This window comes from Anopheles gambiae, chromosome 3, assembly GCF_943734735.2.
Source record: "Anopheles gambiae chromosome 3, idAnoGambNW_F1_1, whole genome shotgun sequence".
Classification (NCBI taxonomy): Eukaryota; Metazoa; Arthropoda; class Insecta; order Diptera; family Culicidae; genus Anopheles; species Anopheles gambiae.
Window position 1 is genome coordinate 27,987,054 of NC_064602.1, and position 20,702 is coordinate 28,007,755.

The 20,702-nt window shown below is 43.6% G+C and overlaps 1 protein-coding gene across 1 annotated transcript; it reads right to left on the reverse strand.

The window, feature by feature from the left end:
• Window positions 1-2,115: 2,115 nt before the first annotated feature.
• On the reverse strand, window positions 2,116-6,889 carry LOC133392867 (uncharacterized protein K02A2.6-like). Its single transcript, XM_061655162.1, has one exon. It carries the CDS (start codon window positions 6,887-6,889, stop codon window positions 2,435-2,437), a length of 4,455 nt encoding a protein of 1,484 aa, XP_061511146.1. The 3' UTR covers window positions 2,116-2,434.
• Between the last annotated feature and the right edge of the window lie 13,813 nt (window positions 6,890-20,702).

Consider the following 20,702-nt stretch of genomic DNA (forward strand, 5'->3'; position numbering starts at 1 on the left):
AAACGTTGCTCTTCAAGACACACACACACCGAACCCATTTTCATCACCAACTCCCATTTTAGATGATTTAAATTAACGCTCGTTGTATCGGTGGAACGGGGGGGGGGGGGGGGGGGGGGGGCGGAGAGCCATTTCCAGCGGCACCAGACCAGACGAGATGCAAAAACTATCCTATCCGGGGCACCGCGACACGGTAAATGGGAATTTCGGGTCATAAATTAGGAGCAGGCAACGGCTTTTGTGTTGCGCGCCCGCCTGTTACGGTGCCTGATTTGCCGATCATGGTTGCGATAAGAAGAAGCAGCAGCTGAAAGGGGGTAGCTTCCCCAACCGTTCGCCCACCGAAACTCATTTGCATTTAGCCGTGTGATGTTGTAAGTTTGGGTTTCGGGGGGTTTGCGAAGAAGTTATGGCTTTTATCGTTTTGTCGTCGTTGGAAGACGGGGGTTTGTGTGGGTTTTTCTTTTCCCTTTCCTGCGGGCGTTTTAAGCTAAGGTGGGTTGAGTGTGTAGGCTGAGTTTTATGGGATGTTTTCAGTGCAACATTTTACTGCTTCGATCGTTCGCAGTACGACGAGTGTGCGTATGTGTGTGTGGGGGGATTGTAGGAGCTGAGTTTTATTGCACGTGTGATATGGAGCGGGATACATTTATAGTCAGCTATTTATGGGATAATCTATTGGTTGGCCGGGTGCTTGTTGGAAAACCCGATTCCACAATCCTTTAGCATGAAGGAGAGCACGAGCTGCACGAACAATGATAGCTCTGAATGGTATTTGTTAGTGAGTAGTTGCCTCAATGCATTTGATTAGTTTTCAAGTATTTCATAACTATAGCAATAACTGCACAATTGGACATAAAAATTGAGCCTAACCTTTCCAAAATTTAATGCCTGTAACAATAGTTATAGTTTTTTAGCTTTGCGCTTACCCAATTGACATTTTAGAGCACGAATTATCGGGAATTCGGGCAAATTCTCTTAAACTGGAGCCTTAAACTTCCCTTAAACTGCACTAGTTTAAGGGAATGTAGAAAAAAGCCTTTAAAATCAACTGTGATGCGGCTTTTTCGTTGTTTTCTTCTAGATTCGCTCGGAAATTATGTTTCCTATAGTTATAGTTGGTTGTTAATTGAAATAAGCGAAATGATTCAAACTATAATGCGGCACTGTTCGGTGGGTTTTTTACGATGTTTTATTTGCGATCAACTTTCTGCATGTGCTCTGTTCTCGATCTCCTAGCGAACACACACTCACACAACTCTTCGGCTTGTGGTTTGACAGTTCAAAAACGCGGTAATCTGTCAGAGCGCAGGTTGCGTCACTCGGTGGCTGTCAGCGGCCATGATACCAAGCATTCTTAACATAGCCGGCCCCCGTGGAAATTGAAATTTCCACCACTTATTCCGTGTTGGAATGGATGGGCAAAACGCAGATCTTCGTAATTGCTCGTTTGTATTCGCCGTCCTTTGTCTTCACCGTGACCACGCGGATGTTGCCGTCGTCTCCTCGGTAGATTTGAGTTACTCGTCCATAACTCCATTTCAACGGTGGCAAGTTGTCTTCCTTCATCAACACGAGAGTTCCGATATGAATGTTGTCCCGTTGTTTCGTCCACTTCGTGCGGGGCTGCAAGCCAGACAGGTAGTCTGTACTCCATCGGTTCCAAATGCGTCTCACGAATTCCTGATTCTGTTGATATCTATCCAGGCGATTAGATGGCACTTCCTCGTATGAAGGTTCAGGAACAGCAACCAGAGGACGATGGATCAGGAAATGCCCTGGAGTAAGCACCTCCAAATCCTCGGGTTCCGTGCTGATTGGGGTCAAAGGGCGCGAATTCAAGCAGCTTTCCACCTGGGCGATGATCGTTTCTAAGTCGTCTCGACGCAGGATCGAAGTTCCAATAGTAGCTCTAAAATGATGCTTAAAAGACTTGACGGCGGCCTCCCAGATTCCACCAAAGTGGGGAGACCTAGGAGGGATAAAACGAAACTCTATACCTTCTGGACCGCAATACGACGAAATTGATTGTTGAAATTGTTGTTGCTGCAGTTGTTGATGAAACACTTTCTTTTATGTTCTTTAACACGTAAATAAACAATCCGAACACCAGGATAAAAAGTACTTAAAACACTATATTACAATAACGATGTACAACGCAATAAAACTTTACATACAAAAAACCTATACGCCCGCTAGTCCCTAATGCTCGCGCTCGCACCTCTTATCGCGGATGGCCTGCAGTGAAGTGTATGTCAACGGTCACCCCGAGGTCGTCGTCCCGACCTCGGTCCTCGGAAGGATCGCGATGGCTGCGCCCTTTAGCTGCACGTGGTTGTTGACAGCTCTAGCGTCTGAAAACCGTCGCACGTAGCGAGCGGCCCAGAGCACAAATGTTGCGCAACTTTGATTCCGTCCACAACATCTCCCCCTGTTAATATAGCTGGTACTGGTCCAACCAACGTGAGGGTCTTATATTTCTAGAAGACCTACGTGGTACTTGTACCAGCTGTTCTTCTTCCTTGTGGTCATCTAGTTCATCTGTTGGAGACTCTTCAGGTGATGTAGGTGAACAGGAAGTGTAGACTGAACCCGAATTGGACGATGACGATGGCGAGGACGCAGACGATGTGATAGCAGACTCAGGCGGTATTGTAGACGATGGTGGAGTCGACGATGACGATGGTGACAAACAACTCGGTGATGGAAGAGACGTTGTTGGAGCCAATGATAACGATAACGGTGGCGCCTGAACAGGTGATGGAGTGCACTGATCGTCAAGCAACGGTGGTGGCTCGTGCATTACATTCCATGAATCCAGAAATACATCCAGAGCTAAGGGTTTCGAAGAGCGGCTCTGCTGATGACGATTTCCGTTACGCCTACGCATTTGATTTACATGCCTTCGAAGTGTACGTTGATCACCGGTTACAACTTCATACATAACGTTGCCACATCTTCCGGTTATGACTGCTGGCTCCCATTTCCAAATGTTTCTGCTGTATGTCTTGACGTACACTAAATCTCCGCAGGACAACTCTCTCACCTTCTCAGGTACACTGTGTTTAAATGGATTTAAGGTAGGACGAAGCAGATCCAAAGTTGTTCGCATTTTACGACCTAACATGAGCTCAGCTGGTGATTTCTTTTCTTCTGTGGACGGATTTGGAGTCGATCGATAGGTTTGTAAAAATATGTCCAATGCCTCCGGAAGTGATGTATCTTCTGCACTAATCTTTTTCATCGATCTCTTGAACGTGTCTACAAACCTCTCAGCCTGGCCATTTGACTGAGGATGAAATGGTGCTGTTCTCAGATGTTCTATGCCATTGTGAGCGCAAAAATCAGCAAAAATCTCGCTAGTAAACTGCGTGCCATTGTCACTTACAAGCGTGACTGGATTTCCAAAACGTGAAAATATTCCTCGTAGAATTGCTATAGTCGCCGATGCCGTAATGCTTGATGTTTTTACAATCTCTGGCCATTTTGAGTATGCATCCACGACAATTAAAAAATAGTCCCCTTCCAGAGGGCCAGCGTAATCGATATGCACACGCTGCCATGGTGATGAAGGTTTAGGCCAAGGAACAGGAGCTGAATGAGCAGGTGACTTTGAAACAGCTTGACACCTCTCACAAGAGGCTACGCATTCGCTTATGTCTTTATCGATGGATGGCCAATATACGTAGCTACGAGCTAACGATTTCATTCTTTGAATGCCAGGATGGCCACGATGGAACTGTCGGAGGCATCGTTCCTGAAGGCTGTTTGGAATTATGACTCTCTCGCCAAATAATAAACACTCATCCACTGCTGATAACGCTTCCCTTCTTGCATAAAAACTTGCTAATTCTCCTGTATAAATAGTATTATGTGGCCAACCGTTTTGTGTAAAATGTAGTACCTTTGATAAAATTGAATCTTTTCCCGTTTGTTTGGCTACTTCCGTAAAATTGATTGGTAGGGATGAGATGTTGCTGATGACTACTGATTTTACATCCTTCTCTAGCTCCAAATTGGCGATTATATAGTCTTCATCTGGCTTGCTGTGCTCGCTTATCAATCTTGATAGGATGTCGGCATTTCCAAATTTCTCCGTGGTTACATATTCGATTTCAAAATCGTACATTAAAAGCGTAAGGGCAAAACGCTGTAACCTGTTTGCAGTGTAAACAGGAATACCTTTCTTGTTTCCAAATATTCTTAGCAGAGGCCTGTGATCTGTCTGAAGACGGAAATGCCGACCAAATATCATCTTATGAAATTTGGTCACTGCGAAAATGATAGCTAGCCCTTCCCGGTCGATTTGACTGTATCTTTGCTCGGCTTTTGTAAGAGATCGTGATGCATGTTGTACAACCTTCATACTGCCATCAGAAAATTTGTGACTTAGAGTTGCTCCCAGACCAACGGAAGACGCATCAGCTGATACCACTATCTCAAGTCGCGGATCATAGTGGGTTAATAATAGGTTTGAAGACAATACTGACTTGAATTTTTCAAAAACTTTCTGGCATTCTGCAGTCCACGCAAATTCTCTCCCTTCTTTTAGTAGTGCATCCAGTGGGTACCGCAAATTTCGTAGATTTGGAATAAAGCGCCCATAATAATTGATTGCTCCGAGGAATGACCTTACTTCACTGACATCTGATGGTGCTGGCAAATTGGTTATAGCTTTAACTTTTTCCGGATCTGGTCTGATGCCTTGATTATCGATTATGTGCCCTAGATACCGTATTTGCTTCTCATTAAAAAAACATTTTTCTACGCGAATTGTGAAACCATAATCTTGAATTCTAGCGAGCGTTTCATTTAAAATATCATCATGTTCTTTCTGATTCCTACCTCCGATAATGATATCATCCATGTAACTGGAAACTCCCCGCAATCCAATGAGCATTTTGTCCATCAACTGTTGAAAAGCCGCAGGAGCTACCTTGATGCCCGGTGGTAGTCGGTTGTAGGAGTAAAGCCCTTTATGCGTGTTGATGGTTAGAAACTTCCGACTCTGCTCAGCAATTTCGACCTGAAGGAAAGCATCCGATAAATCTATTTGTGTAAAATGAGTGCAATTACCTAGCCTGGCGAAAATATCTGCTGGTAGTGGAAGCGGGTACTCCTGGGGGTGCAAGGCTCCATTGAGACCGGTCGAGTAATCTCCGCAGATCCTTATCTGACCGTTTGCTTTCCGCACGACGACAATTGGTGCGGCCCAGTCAGAGAAATCGACCGGTGTGATGACTCCTAGCTTCTCCAGCCGGTCCAGTTCCTTGTCGACTGCATCCAGCATAGCGTACGCAACTGGACGTTTAGGGCAGAAAACTGGACGACACTTTTCTTTCAGCTGCAGAGTAACGTTTCCCTTTGTACATAGGCCCATGCCCTCTCCAAACAGCTTGGGATAACGTAGTCGTAGCTCCTTATTCGTTGATGATTGAATGGCGTTGCATATCTGGTCAACAGGCACTGACCATAAGGAAAAGGCCTCGATTAGGTCGGTTCCCAACAGCTTCAAGTCCGCTTGCGAAACATAAACCGTCTCGACACGCTGCTCTTCTTTGATGGTGATGTTGGCACTGAATTCGCCGATTATATGCAACACTGCTCCCGATGCTGTTTTGGCATCGACTGTTGGCGGGGAAAGGGGGGGTGCTCCGATTAGTTTCCAGGTATTTTTGCCAATGACTGATATGTCAGAAGCGGTGTCGAGCTGTAGCCGGAGGTGAATGCCATTGATGCTGAGAGGTACATACTTCCTTCTCTCCTGAACGCTGTGCACATTGACTGAGACCGTTCTAGTATTTGCTTGCTGACGATTGAAATTCGCTTGGTTATAGTTCCGACGATAATTGTTGTACGTTTTGCAAAATCCTTCTTTGTGGCCTATTCTTCCACAATCGGCACATTTGTGAGTACGGTACGTACAGTCTCGAGACCAGTGTAGTCCTCCACATAGCCAGCACGATCTGCTAGGGGGTTTCGAATCGTATGGCAGGTTGCTTCGATAATGCTGGAACTGTGTTTCCTTATGCTTCACTGCATAGACTTGTTCGGTGTTCTCTCTTTCGATCATTGCGCTGTCGTGTCTTAAGTTGATAATGCGTTGACATTCGGTTGTAATATGCTCCAGGGTGGTTTCAGGACGTTCCTCGATCCGCACTAACAGTCTTTGACGAATTTCCACATCCTTATCATCTTTCAACCCGCAAACAAATACAAGGCATTTAAGCTGTTCCTCCGTCAACTTGCCTAGCTCAAAGTTGACTACACCCCGGTTGACGCGACATGCGTACGCTAGATAATCTTCCGTCTTCCCCTTCACCGTATTTAAGCATTTGAACCGTCGATGTAACAGGGACTCCTTAGTTCCGAACAAATCTGTCAGCTTTGCGACCGTCTCTGGTAATGAAAAATCTCGTGAGAACTTTGGCAAGATAAAATTTACATACCGGTCATGTTCAAGAGTTCCTAGCTTGCGCATGAGAAGGCGCACTTTTGCTTCGTCGCTCAACCGGGCAGCATCTCTTTCGAACAGGTCCTCATAGCGGTTGTACCATGCGGCAAATGTCGTTCCAGCCTCAGCATCGTATTTAAATTCTTTAATGTGGCTGCACAACGAATCCAAGATTTGTTCCGGTGTTGTGGATGAACTTTGACCTGACCCTTGCTGCTGCATTAACTGCGCCAAAATGTTCTGCTGCTGCGCCATTTGTTGCTGCATTAATTTCAAGATCTGCATCATCGACGAACTATCCATCGACACCGATGGCGGCGTTTGTAATGGAGGTTGCTGCACTGATGGTTCTCCAGAACCATTTTGTAGCTGGTGCGTCGGTTGCACATTAAAACCCGCACTAGAGCGCCTTTCTTCATCACCACTGGTATTCATTTTATAAATTATTTGCAGAGAGAGAAAAAAAAAAATTGTCCTCGACAGAAAAAAAAATAAAACCGAACTGTACACGAACTTTTCAATCAAGCTACTGAGCTTAGCTATCCTACTACACACGTTCTGATGATCCTTTTTATATACTTTTTTTTCTTTTACACTCACTGAATAGGTTTTTTTTTTTTTTTAATTATTAAACAATTTCACTGCACTGCGCGTTTTTTTCAGTTAGAGAAGGAGCAGTTTTTTTTTCTTTTTTTTTTTACAACGCAGGTTCTACACACTGATGAGGAAAATACTTCTCGTCGCCACTTTTATGTTCTTTAACACGTAAATAAACAATCCGAACACCAGGATAAAAAGTACTTAAAACACTATATTACAATAACGATGTACAACGCAATAAAACTTTACATACAAAAAACCTATACGCCCGCTAGTCCCTAATGCTCGCGCTCGCACCTCTTATCGCGGATGGCCTGCAGTGAAGTGTATGTCAACGGTCACCCCGAGGTCGTCGTCCCGACCTCGGTCCTCGGAAGGATCGCGATGGCTGCGCCCTTTAGCTGCACGTGGTTGTTGACAGCTCTAGCGTCTGAAAACCGTCGCACGTAGCGAGCGGCCCAGAGCACAAATGTTGCGCAACTTTGATTCCGTCCACAACACTTTCAATTTTCGTTCCGCTCCACGAAAATTTTTAGCGTTATCACACTGAAGAAGAGATGGTTTTCCCCGACGAGCGACAAATCGTTTCAGTGTTGATATGAACGCATCCGACGACAAATCAGCTACCAATTCTAGATGGATAGCCTTCGTGGCCAGGCACACAAATACTGCAACGTAGCACTTCACCGGAGCAGATTTCCTGGACGCCGAACGATAAAACAGCGGTCCACAGAAATCGACACCAGTGTTCAGGAACGGAAAAGTTGGAGTAACTCGTTCTGCGGGTAAATCTCCCATTATCTGTTCCATTGTCGATGGTTTACAACGGAAGCACTGGATACACTCGTGTACTACTTGCCGAGCAAGGTTTCGAACGCGTAAAGGCCAGTATTTCTCTCGAACAGAAGCAATCAACAGTTGTTGTCCGGCATGTAAGGTTTTAAGATGATAGAAATCCATGACAAGACGTGTCAATGGATGTTTGTAGGACAGTATCATTGGGTGTTTCCGATCGTAAGCAACAGGAGCATTTCGAAGACGTCCCCCAATGCGTAGTACACCGTTTACAAGCATTGGTGTCAATGATCTTAAAGATGACGATGTTTTGACTTCTCCAGCAGTTTCGAGAGACCGAATATCATCAGCAAAAGATTCGTTCTGTGCAATGCGTACCAAATTCTCTCTTGCTGCATGTAGTTCAAATGTTTGAAGGTAGCCTTGACGACGATTGTTTCTATTAACAGGTTTACAATTGTAGCTAAACCGTTGCATATATGCCATCAGTCTAACGAGTCCGGAGAATGTCGATTTTAAGCTAAATATTGGATGATGAATATTAGACTGTTTGTTAATGATCAGAACAGTCTTCCGTTCTTCAAACTCAGAGGGTGGGCAATCGAGTATTGGATGATGTAGCTTCCAAGTATTGGATGGTTGGCTTAACCACTCTGGTCCATGCCACCATAGGCATGATTCTTGCAATTGACTCGGCATCATTCCTCTAGAGATGATATCAGCTGGATTTTGATCCCCAGGAACATGATTCCAATGTCTAGGTTCCGTCAGATGCTGGATTTCAGACACCCGATTAGCAACAAATGGCTTCCAGCGTGACGGGCTACTGTTTATCCAGTGAAGCACGATGGTCGAATCCACCCAGTAGAAACACGAATACTCGTGTTTAAGACTGTCTTTAACCTTTTGCCAGAGATGGCATAACAATAAAGCTGCAGATAATTCCAGCCGAGGTAAAGTGACGTTCTTCTGTCGTTTGCTATTTGCGAGTGGAGCAACTCTGGATTTAGAGCACAAAAGGTTAACAGAAACTTTTCCATCCTCAGAGACCGATTTCATATATAAACAGGCTCCATAAGCCTTCATAGACGCATCACTAAACCCATGGATTTCGATGCGATGGGTACTTCCTACCACTCTACGTGGGATACGCATGTCTTTCACAATTGAGAGCTGTTGGCGAAACTGATTCCATTGTTTATGCAATTCTTTTTCTAGCGGCTCATCCCATGCCTTTTGTAGTGCCCAAAGATTTTGCATAAAGCATTTGGCTATCATTATTGTTGGACCTATGAGTCCCAATGGATCGTATAGACGCGATGCATCTGATAAGGCTATCCGCTTTGTTATTTGTTCATCTTCTGTCCAAATCGGTACGCAGAATCCCAACTCATCGGTCGCTGGGATCCATTTAAGACCCAATGTCTTAATGGAACTATTTATGTCAAGGCTGCACAATCCAGAAGTATCGCGTTGGTCTACGGGAATACTTTGCAGAATTTGGGAAGAGTTAGACGCCCATTTTCTCAAAGTAAAACCAGCACTCGACAACAAGTCAGTTAGTTGATGGCATAATTCTTCTCCTTCTGTTTGAGTTTCTACTCCGGTAAGCAAGTCGTCCATATAAAATTCATTTGCCAGTACTCTAGAGGCTTCCGGATGAGTAGAAGTTCCATGAACGGAAAGCATTTGCAAACATTTGGTTGCTAAGTAAGGAGCAGATGCAGTGCCATACGTAATTGTTTTTAGCTCATATATTCGAAGCTTATTTTCGGGACAATTCTGCCAAAGGATTCTTTGTAACGAGCGATCCTCTTTTTTAATCCATACTTGTCGGTACATCTTTTCGATGTCCGCTACGATTGCAAATTTGGGCAGACGAAAACGAATCATAATTGCGACCAAATCATCCTGAACAACTGGACCCACCATTAACGCATCATTCAACGAGAGGCCGGAGTCGGTAGCACAAGACGCATCGAACACGACTCTAAGCTTTGTAGTTAAACTGTCAGGGCGTAAAATACAGTGATGCGGTAAGTAATAAATGGGTGTGTCAATGTTCGTATGTTGTTCCGTGATTTCTTCCATATGTCCCAATTGAACATATTCCTCCAAAAAGGCTATATAAGCAGCCTTAAGGTCTTTGTTTGATGCAAGACGACGATTTAGCGAGTTCAATCTACGTTTGGCGATTTCAAACGAGTTTCCGAGTTGTGGAACGATATCCTTTTTCGTAGGAAGCGTTACAATAAACCTTCCTTGATCATCACGCGTGGTTGTTTCAGAGAAAACCTTCTCACATGATGTTTCTTCAATAGACATGGTGCTATTTGTATTACAAGATTCGATTTCCCAAAATTTAGTTAGTTGATTTTCTAGGTCTTGATTAGTACATACCAGATTTACTATAGAGGATGTAGGACGACGTTCGAGCTCAACCCTGCCAGAAACGATCCAGCCTAACTCGGTGTTCTGTAGCATTACTTTCTCGGGTACCAGTTTAAGAATACCTTCTAGCATCAGCTCATCATAGCTCTCTCTGCCGATCAATAAATCGATGGATGATGGTTCATAGAATTTGGGATCTGCTAGAGTACAAGTGTTGGGAATGCAGTAACGTGTTTTGTTCACTTTCTCTGCAGGTAAATTCCAAGTAATGTAACGCATTACATGAAATTTCCAATTTGCCTTGAAGCTAGTGCAATGAGATTTTATGGTAAGCTGTGTCGAGTGCGATGATACATGCTTGCTTTGTCCAACTCCGCCAATTGGATGGTTCTCTCTCTTTTTAATGACCTGCAATCGCTGACACAAACGCTCAGTTACAAGATTAATCTGCGATCCTCCATCTAAAAGAGCTCGTGCCCAATGCAACGATCCGTCTGGTAACTCTATTTTCACCAAAGCTGTGGGTAATAGGATAGTAGATGGTGTTTCTATCGAATTTGTCAGCAAAGCATTGCCACAGTATGTGACCACGTTCTGATCCGCAGGTGGATCCGGTTGCGTCACTATCTCCCGGTCATTAGGAGATGCTTCAGCTGAATTACTGGTTTGTACTGGTTTGTGCAACATAGTGTGATGTTTTTTGTTGCAAACTCGGCATACACTAGATGTACAGTTCTTCATAATATGCCCAGGCAACAAACAGTTGATACAAAGCTTCTTTTCTTTGACCTTGTCATAGCGCTCTTGTACTGTCCAGCCACTAAACATGTCACACTTAAAGGGCGAATGTGAACCTTTTTTACAAAACGAGCATATCTCCATAGAAGAATTTACCACGTGCACCTCACTTTTCGATCGCTGCTTCCACGACGATGTATATTGTTCTTTCTTTTGGCCTGGAGACAGCATTGCCTGCAACACTAACGCATGACTCTTCAAGAACGTTAGAAGTTCATAGTATTCTGGAACGTCAGTACTGCGATGGTGAGCCTCCCAATGCATTTGAGTAGCCGAATCAAGCCGAGAATGTAGCATATGCGCCAGAAGCACACTCCAACCCTCTGTTGCCACACCAAGCTGCTTCGTTATGTTGACGCTTCTCTCGAAACTATCTAAAATGTGAATGAGCGACTCGTACGAATCCTTCTTCATTACCGGTATCAAAAACAAAGCATCAATATGTCGCTTCACCGCTAGCTTTTTGTTTTCATAACGAGCCTTAAGAAGCTCCCATGCCACTATGTAATTAGCCGAAGTAATCTCAATGTCCGCAATTAGCTTGTTTGCTTCCTTTGTCAATGCTCCCTTCAAATACCGCAATTTGTCCACATCTGACAGGCTTGCATTAGCATCAATCAGGCTACTAAAAGAATCGCGAAAAGGCAGCCAAGCTTCGAGAGAGCCATCAAACGTTGGCAGCCGTAATTCGGGAAGCTTTACACGAGATTGCGAAACATTTGTAGTGATCGACATACCACGTTCAATCCGTAGCAATAAGTTGAAGTGACGTTTTTCGAATCGTGCATATTCCTCCTCACCGTCCTCAAAATTCTCCATATCGGCCGTTTCCAAGACGGTTTGATGCCATTTTTCATACTCCGACGCCAGTGAGGTAAGCCGATTTGCACATCCCTTCAGAAACGTCGTGTCACCCAACGATGTACCACTCAATGCTTCTTCGATTCGCTGTAATTTGTTAAGAAAATGCTTGCGTATACATTGGTTTTTATCAATAGGCCGATGCACTTCCTTTGCTTCATCCAAACCCGCAGGGATTTCCGATGACGGTCCAGCTTCTTCCATGTCAATGGGTGCAATTTTCCATTCCTCGGATTCCGCTGGCGTTTTGTGCACATCACTTCTCCTGACCGACATTTTGTTGAGCTATTTGCGCCGACAATACTTTTTAAGATGCTGCTCTTCAAAATGGCTGCGAAGCGATCTCACCAACACTTCCAAACAGGTACAGCCTGACGACACGTACACGCACACCAATGTATCTTTTCCTAAAATTTGTCCGCGTCTAATACAGCATACCCGATAGCAAGCTGAATTTGCACAATATCACACTCAATTGTATGATATTCAACAAAGTATCCTCTAACAGGAACTGTCTTCAAATTATCACCATAGATAATAACAACAAGATAAAACTCCACACGAACAAGGCGCATACAACGAAAGGAACACCTATGAACAACGCATACGATAATGCTCGACTGTTCACAAAGGCGTACGAATGTTCACGAAAGATCACCATAGATCACGATTTTCAAACGATATCCGGATTTGAAGGACCAAAATGTTAATTGAAATAAGCGAAATGATTCAAACTATAATGCGGCACTGTTCGGTGGGTTTTTTACGATGTTTTATTTGCGATCAACTTTCTGCATGTGCTCTGTTCTCGATCTCCTAGCGAACACACACTCACACAACTCTTCGGCTTGTGGTTTGACAGTTCAAAAACGCGGTAATCTGTCAGAGCGCAGGTTGCGTCACTCGGTGGCTGTCAGCGGCCATGATACCAAGCATTCTTAACATTGGTAATGCAGCCATGTTATACTAAAATAGTATCGATTTTTCATAAAATAACGTCACACAAAATTTGCTTTTGTTTTTCATAAAAAATCAAATCTACGAATGTAAAATGAGCTCGAGGGCATTGTCAATCGATAGAAGAAAGTCGAATTAACGATTTCACCAAATCTTAGCGCTTTCAACATACTTGTTCACACACAAATCCACAATTTCAGACGTATCGAGTACTAATCGAGAAAATATGGGAAAACAATTTCGAGCAAATGTCACTTGGGTAGTATGCAACTTTCATTGCATTAAAGTGTTTGATGTTGTTGTTTTCTTTTGTATAGCCTCACCAAATGATCCCCCTCGAAAACACAGAATGCAAATCGAATGTTTATTTCCATTTTTTTTAAAGCATCCTTCACCTCGTTCAAATCCGCAAACTTCTTCGCAACAAGCGCTCTCGCCGCAAGCAAAACGGACGCTTAGCTGCTTAGCTATAAATAAGCTGTCAGCTTAAATTAAGCCCATGCTCGTCTCGGACGGCGGTTCGGTATGTAGCCAGCGGTCTCCGCCAGTCCCCCCCACTCCCCGGTACGTCACAAAAAAGGATGTCACGAAACATTTGCATGAGAATCGTAACGAAGACATATTGACGCACCAATGCGAAGTATCCCGTCCATCATTTTCAAAAGCACCCGAAGACCTTCGGGTTGGAAATAGGAGAGGTGGGAAGGGGAACGTGTGCTGCACGGTTTCGAGGACTGCGTAAGCAGTAAAATCAAACACACACATACACACACAGACAGAGAAATCCATGTTCGGGGCATCGAGGAAGCCGGCAGCTAGTTTGACTACTCCATTAAAGCAGTGAAAGCGGAAGCGGAAGAAAGCGTGGCACCGGAAATGGGGAGCTATCGGGTGGGGCAGGGGGGAAGGATGATGCCCAATTGGGTTGTCAATCTGGTGTGGTGTGCAGCATTCGTATGCAATCAAACAAAAAAGCCAAACACACACACACACACACACACACAATCGGTGGTTTCTTCGATTTGATGGACAAAAAAGGAACCGCTTCCGGCGTTTTGACTGATCAACATGGTTTATATATTCAACCTCGGGGGCACCGTAGGGCTGGGCCTGTTTATTTCTCCCGTCCAGGCTTCCGTCTCGTCAGTTTTTTTTTCTCTTCTCCCCATCAAAAAAGGGAACTGAATTTCACACTAGCACGGGTCTACCAGCACCCGTGCACTGTCACTGACTCGTCGGTACGCATAAATCAACATCAACCAAAATCTTTACCCACCCGAAAGGCAGAGTGTGAGTGGGAGGATGAATGTGATAAAGAGAGAGAGAGAGAAAGAGAGAGAAGGTGTAAAAGAGAGACACCGCTTAATGGTTGTTCCCGGGGAAAATGTGATTTCGGGAGTGGATTTAGACCCTTGCCCCGGCTATTCGGAGCGACCGAGCGGCAACGGGCGGCAAAGGAAATTCGATTTACCACCAACGGGACGCCACAACGTTCCCCTGCTCGGTGGACGATGAAGATGGTGCTGTCCTCGGGACATGTGGTGACAAATTTTCCATTATTCAATCAGAAAGACATCTTACGGCTGCAGACCGCAAACGACGAACTTGTCTTGCCCTTTGTGTGGTGGAAACTAGGGGGGGGGGGGGGAGGGGGGAGGAGCGGGTTAGAAAAGGCTCCCGTGGGCTCACTTTTCCCCGTCGGTGCAAACGTTGCCTTTTATGATCCCGAACCTGGAAACCTTTCCTTCCGTTTGGGTGGTTAGGATTCCCCGGACGGCGGATGATCGGCGGTGGTGTTGGTGACCGTGAGAATATTCTTGTCAGGGTAGACTTTTGCAGTGAAAAACAGGGCTGTTCAGTGACGTTGAGCACTGTGAGGAGAGCGGTGGTCATGATGCTGTATTTAGTTATTATCTAAGCTGCAATATCGAGTGGATTTTCGTCATAGACATGGTTCAGAAAAAGAAACAAATGGATTTTTTTTCTATATATTTTAGTATGATATGATACAAATCACGGACAGTCATCGTGTTTGAATTGAATTCCCAGTTCCTGGCCATGCTATTTTTTAACTTTTACATGATTGCACCATGATGTACTATTATCAATGAAAAATGTATCTGAGAAAATTGTGATTAATTGCATAAAATTATTATTTCAGACAACGATAATAATAATAGTTCAACGATAGATAGATATGACGAGTGCATTAATGGCCGTACGGGGAATATTGTCGTTATAAACAGCATTACTTCGGTTCAATGCTTCTACGATTACAAAAGAAGAAACAGCACCCAAACAAAGTTGTCCGTGGTACCAAGATCTATTAAGGCGAACAGGTCGATGCAAAGCCCGTTGCTAGGTTGCCATTTTAAGCTCGCTTTTGACAGTTTCATGAAAAAGTGTTTACAAACAAACGGCTAATAGTTAACGCAAAAAAGTGCACGAATTTACTATTAGGAAGATTATATTGGTTAAATTTCTTGCGGTCAATCACTTGTGTAGAATAAAAGAGAAGTAATTGCAGTGTATTCTGTATTCAGAAACATTGATAACCTTTTTCTTTGCTTGCCATTCCATGACCACGAATCACTACCGTTTGCAACGGTCCTGCTGAAAGAACAAAAAGTTTAACATGCACAAAACAGCACAGTACATGTTCCAACTGGGTAAAAGAAGTCCTATTTACTTCCAATTAAACACTGAGAGTAAAATGAAACAACCAATCGGCAGACACTGGTACAATATGCACACCGTCCTTTGCTTATAACCCGGCGACGAATGATAAAAGAGATTCTTGGATTGTATCAGCCATGCAATATTCTAATCGGATTCTAATTCTTATAATAGTCTAAAGGGAAATAAGAGCGAAATGCTGAACAAAACTCTCATTCACTCTATAGTAACGTCCATCGCTAAACATAAACAATGTTTAAATTAACTGTCAAAATTTTCCCATGGTTTTCTGTCAATTTACTCTAAACGCATCGACCTGCTCTCTTTCAAAGACCTTGCGTGGTACTATCGGTCCAGGAGGTCACCGACACTCAAAATATAGTTTTGAGACCTTAAAACAAGTTAAAAACTATAAAGGTATAGTGTGTGTGTGTGTGTGTGTGTGTATGTGTGTGTGTGAATTTGAAGATTATTGATCGAGCTTTGAGATTGTCCGTAATTCCAAACAAAACGTCCCTAATTTGAAACATGAGCTCGAAACTGTCCGGTATATGAATAAAAAAATTAGGTAAACACGAATATTCGAGTAAAATTATAGGCAATCTTTAGTTTTTCTCGAATGTAGAAGGTTCGCTTCAGTTAAGTGAGTTATACAGAGGTATGATTGTGTAAATTTGAATTAATAAGAATGAATTGCATACCAAAAATGTCTTAAGCGTCCGAAATTCGAAGCAATACGGTATTATAATATCATGGTTTTGTTGTTTTAAAGGTCTTTACTTCTAGATTTGTATCGTTTGCATATACTTTTATCCTCTGTCAAAATGTAACAATATTTTAGCTGAAGTATTTCATTCGTATGTATTTATTTTTTTAACATTTTATACGCTTATTTTGCAATAAAAATGTATTGTTTTATGTATGTTTTTATTTTTTAAACAATTTATACGCTTACTTTGCAATAAAAAACGAGAATGATTGTTATATACGACGAAACTGGCACAACACACTCACGAGTGGCATTTTTACACTGTGCCGTCTTGGCGGCTTGCGATACCCGGGCGACCTCCGGCATGCCCGTGTACGTGTTGACGGGTACGGTTCGGCTTACGAATTCCAAGTAGTGCCTTATTTCCATACCGTTTGAAGTACCTTTTTCTATCCCTGCGATTGGGTCCGTTCGATGAATGCCGCCCGTGGTGGGAAGGTGGGCAGGTGGAATGCAAACCACGGCCGTACCGGTAGCGGAAGGCTTACGGTGTTGTGGTGCAGTTCAAGGACCGTGTGCGTCCTTTTAGTGCGTTTTACGAGCCATAAAATTAAATTTTCAAATAAGCATTTAAACCCCGATCGATACGTAGGTTCGAGTAACAAAGAGGGAGATGAGCAGGAAAGGGCCACCGTGGGTCAAAACGTTAAAGCGGAGAAAGTGAAGCCCCTCCCCTGTTAAGTAGATAAACAAATAAAAATTCGTTAAGCAACCTGCACTTGATAGGCGACTTGCAGGGTATCGCTACACGACAGCAAATAAATAGCTCAAAAGCCAACCGAACTGAACACAAGGAAGACAAATAAATGTGCGAATAAATAAATAAAAGCGTCCAAAGGGTGCGCGGGGGTCCAACTTGTCATCATGGTGAAATTATTGCGATACTCTCCACCTACCGTGGAGTTGCATGCTACCGTGGGGCGACGGGAGTCACAGTTGGAGAGGATAGTGTGTGTGTGTGTGTGTGTGTGGCCAAGCTCCGGTATGCCCCGCGGCCATTCACTTTTCAACACCTTGTAAAACGGTTTTATTGGTTTGCGAGTTGAAAAGCGTACGGGGAAAAGGATTTAATCGAAGCCGAAGGGTTATTTCTGTGCGTCTCTCTGGCTTTTTCTTTCTCACTCTCTCTCTCTCTCTCTCTCTCTCTGTTTCTCTGATTGATTCCACAGCCGATATCGTCGGGTCGGGGTCAGTACGATAAAAAGCTGGACAAACAGACCATCAGGGGGATATGAGACTGGCGGATCGGATAATTCGATTTTGTTTGCACTCTGGTTTCATGGGCGTTTTTCCACCCATTTAAGACCATTGAAGGGCCCAATCCGATCGATGAATGGGTAGCTTTTCTTTCAGCATTGAGCCTATTTGTGCGCTGGAGAAAAATCAGGATAAACGCTGACGTAGTGGCAATTCCGGCGCATGGTGTATGGATCATTCACTTATCGAGCCGGGTTTTTCTCCAATGATTTGGGATATGGTATTTGTGTACGCTCTTTGTAGTTTGTTTGCCGAGCTGACGAATCAAGCCTGGGACAACCATTGGGCTGCAATCAATATCCTTTACATATTTCCTCTCCGTTACATGCCAACTGATTGGGGGAAAGGGGGTTTTTTTGTTGGGTGTTTGCTGTCCATCTTCTTCTCCTCCTAGGGAAGATAAATGACGACACTGATCGAATCGGATCATTCCATGGAAGAGATAGGTGTTCCTCTTCCTTTTGACCAGTTCGACCGTTCCATACCGTTTCGCAGCCAGCAAGGGGTGGGTTGGGGTGTAGAAATGTGGTAAAGCATTCACCAGACCGTCGTCTCATCCGGGTCTGTTTGCTAATTTTGCACAACCGAATCGGAAAAGCGCACTCAACCGTAATCGTATCTTGGCCAACTGGGTTCACCCTGTTCACGGTAAGCCTGATGCTGCGGGCGAAAATGAGGCCATCGGTTCCATCCGATGGTTCCCGGGGCGCTGTAAGTTTCCGGTGAATTTTCACGCGCCGAGTGTGGGATGCTGCGGGATTTTATTGCCAATCGTCATCGTCGACGACGCCGTAACGGTGCTCGTGGGGTTTTGTTTGCGATTGTTTGCCAGCCGCCGCCATTGATTTGCGGTGAAATTGTCAACAATGTTTGCGGTGTTGGAACGGAACAGGATATTCCTCACCTGATATCACACACCGGGATGAACGCTGCGGTAGATGGTGCACACGGCCGGGCTAGGGAGATTTAATCCTTCTTCTCCAGCACGTTAAGCTGTTTGCTCTGGTTGTGTCATGTACGAGTGGTGTTTGTTTGCCAAGGTGTACCTGTTCGTCGCTCGCTCTTTCTTTTTGCTCTCTTTCTCTTTGCGAGAACATGTTTAATAGTGGGCCTTGAATCAATACAGCGTGTTGAGGTTGAATGGATGGGGTAGTTGGGAAAACAATTTCATTTTTTCGCCTGTTTGCATGGCGGACTGGTAGATCAAATATTGGCAAAATGAATGTTAAAAATTGATACAAAATTATATGTTCTACTCGAATAGCAATCGATGTGTCATAAAATATATTTTTCTCTGACGATTGAAACCTCAATTTAAGTTTAATTTAAAGAAACTTCAATCTTCAATGATTGTTGATAAGTTGTCGCCCTGCATGCAAAAAAAGCGTTTGATCATATCGAAATCAAAACATTCCTACAAGATGTATTCACTTCAGCACCTGTTCCGAAAAGGTTACAAGAAAAGCTTCTCCTCCGCTTTGATTACATCAGTACACAGCAGGTAGCTGTAACTGAGTACCGTTGAATTTTCAGCAAATGTGATTTTTGCACACATTATTTCGTTTGTGAAGCTCTGTGTGTGTGTTTTTTCTTGCTTCTCCTCGCGTTCGTTCTCTCAATTTCTCCGGAAGCGAAAGTCGAAAGCATCACATTCCGGCAAGAACTTCACTACTTCCGTAGGAGCAATTCTAGCGAAGCCGTCACCCTGCCTGGAGCGTGCTCTCGGTCCTCGGCTCGGCTCGGCTACCTGTCCTAACGGAGGTGAGAATGTGACGGAACGAAGTGCGGGAAGGAATTGAATTTCTCTTGATTTACTTCCCCCGAAACCGTATGGTGGACTTGCTTTTTGTGTTTTTTTTTTTTTGGCGCAGTGAATGTATGTTTTATTTTACGGCACACGGCGCTAAAGGATGGATCGTTTTTTGATAGCGCCTGCAGTGAGTAATGTAGTTTACCCGGTATTACCACGGTAGCTTACTACGTCTAAGTGCGGTTCCGTGTGTTATGCCGAGAACGTGAGAACGTAGCTTCTTATAATTCGAGGCATTGTTGTTGTTGGGGTGCGTAGCGTTTGCTTTTGCCTTGTTCCGATTATAGAGCGATTTCGTGGCAATTGTTATATTTATATATTCTGATACAATTCTGAGGATGTTTTTGTTCGGCCGTGACATTTTTTGATAAGTTTTTAGGAATTATAGGAATTGGTAGATACTAGCTACCGGTTTCGGAAATTCAGGTTTTCAGGATGGGATTTGATTTCTGTAGAAAACGGCGTATGGAAATATTGCGAACAACACTATGAATATTTTGACTACTGCGGTCTTAAGCTCTGTAAATTGCATTGTATATATTTTCGAAAATTATATCACATAAATGATTTGTCGTGATTATTCAACAAATAACTGGCGAAAGAACGAGGTTGAAAGTAGTAAAAAAAAATCCTGTTTTTTGGTGGCTTATGTATCCTGACATCAAAGCGGAAAAGACGAACACTCTGTCGTAGGGGAAGATCGACACCGAATTTGTTGAGTTATTTAACATCTTATATCAATTGGTGATGAATATATTTCTTCAAACACCTTAAATAAGGTTATTCCGAAGATATAAACACTCCAGCAGCTAGATAAAGTATTTAAATAAGCGAGAAATGAAACACCGATCAAAATAGCATTCATTCGTTATGCTATTACACGCTCGATGCTGGTGAGGCACTTCATGGAACCAAATATCTTGCCATGACTTAGACATCTTTAACCAACACAATAGGAAGCACTGATATGAAATCGTTCAGGAATAGATGAGAGATACTATAGGATTACATATGTCAAAAAGTTCAATATTCAATGGAAAAAAATGGCATGACCTATTAACAAGTCCCTCAAACATACTGTGGTCGTGGACTTCCCACGGAGTAATTTCCTATAGGGAAAATTTAGACTGTTGTTCTGTAAGCTGGTGCAACGTCAGCTGTTATTGCTCGATATTGCAATAATGCTTTAGATTCTGCATTCTTCGAGTTGTTAGAAGTTGCGCTTACAATTCCTAAATGAACGGCTGAATGAACCGCCGTTGCATTTGGTCAAGAATTGGTTTCTGTACGTACCAGGACGTGGAAATCATTGGGATATGTTATAATACTATAAA

Coding starts and splice junctions, on each gene's coding strand:
- LOC133392867 (XM_061655162.1), bottom strand. CDS start 6,889: ATGAATACCAGTGGTGATGAAGAAAGGCGCTCTAGTGCGGGTTTTAAT.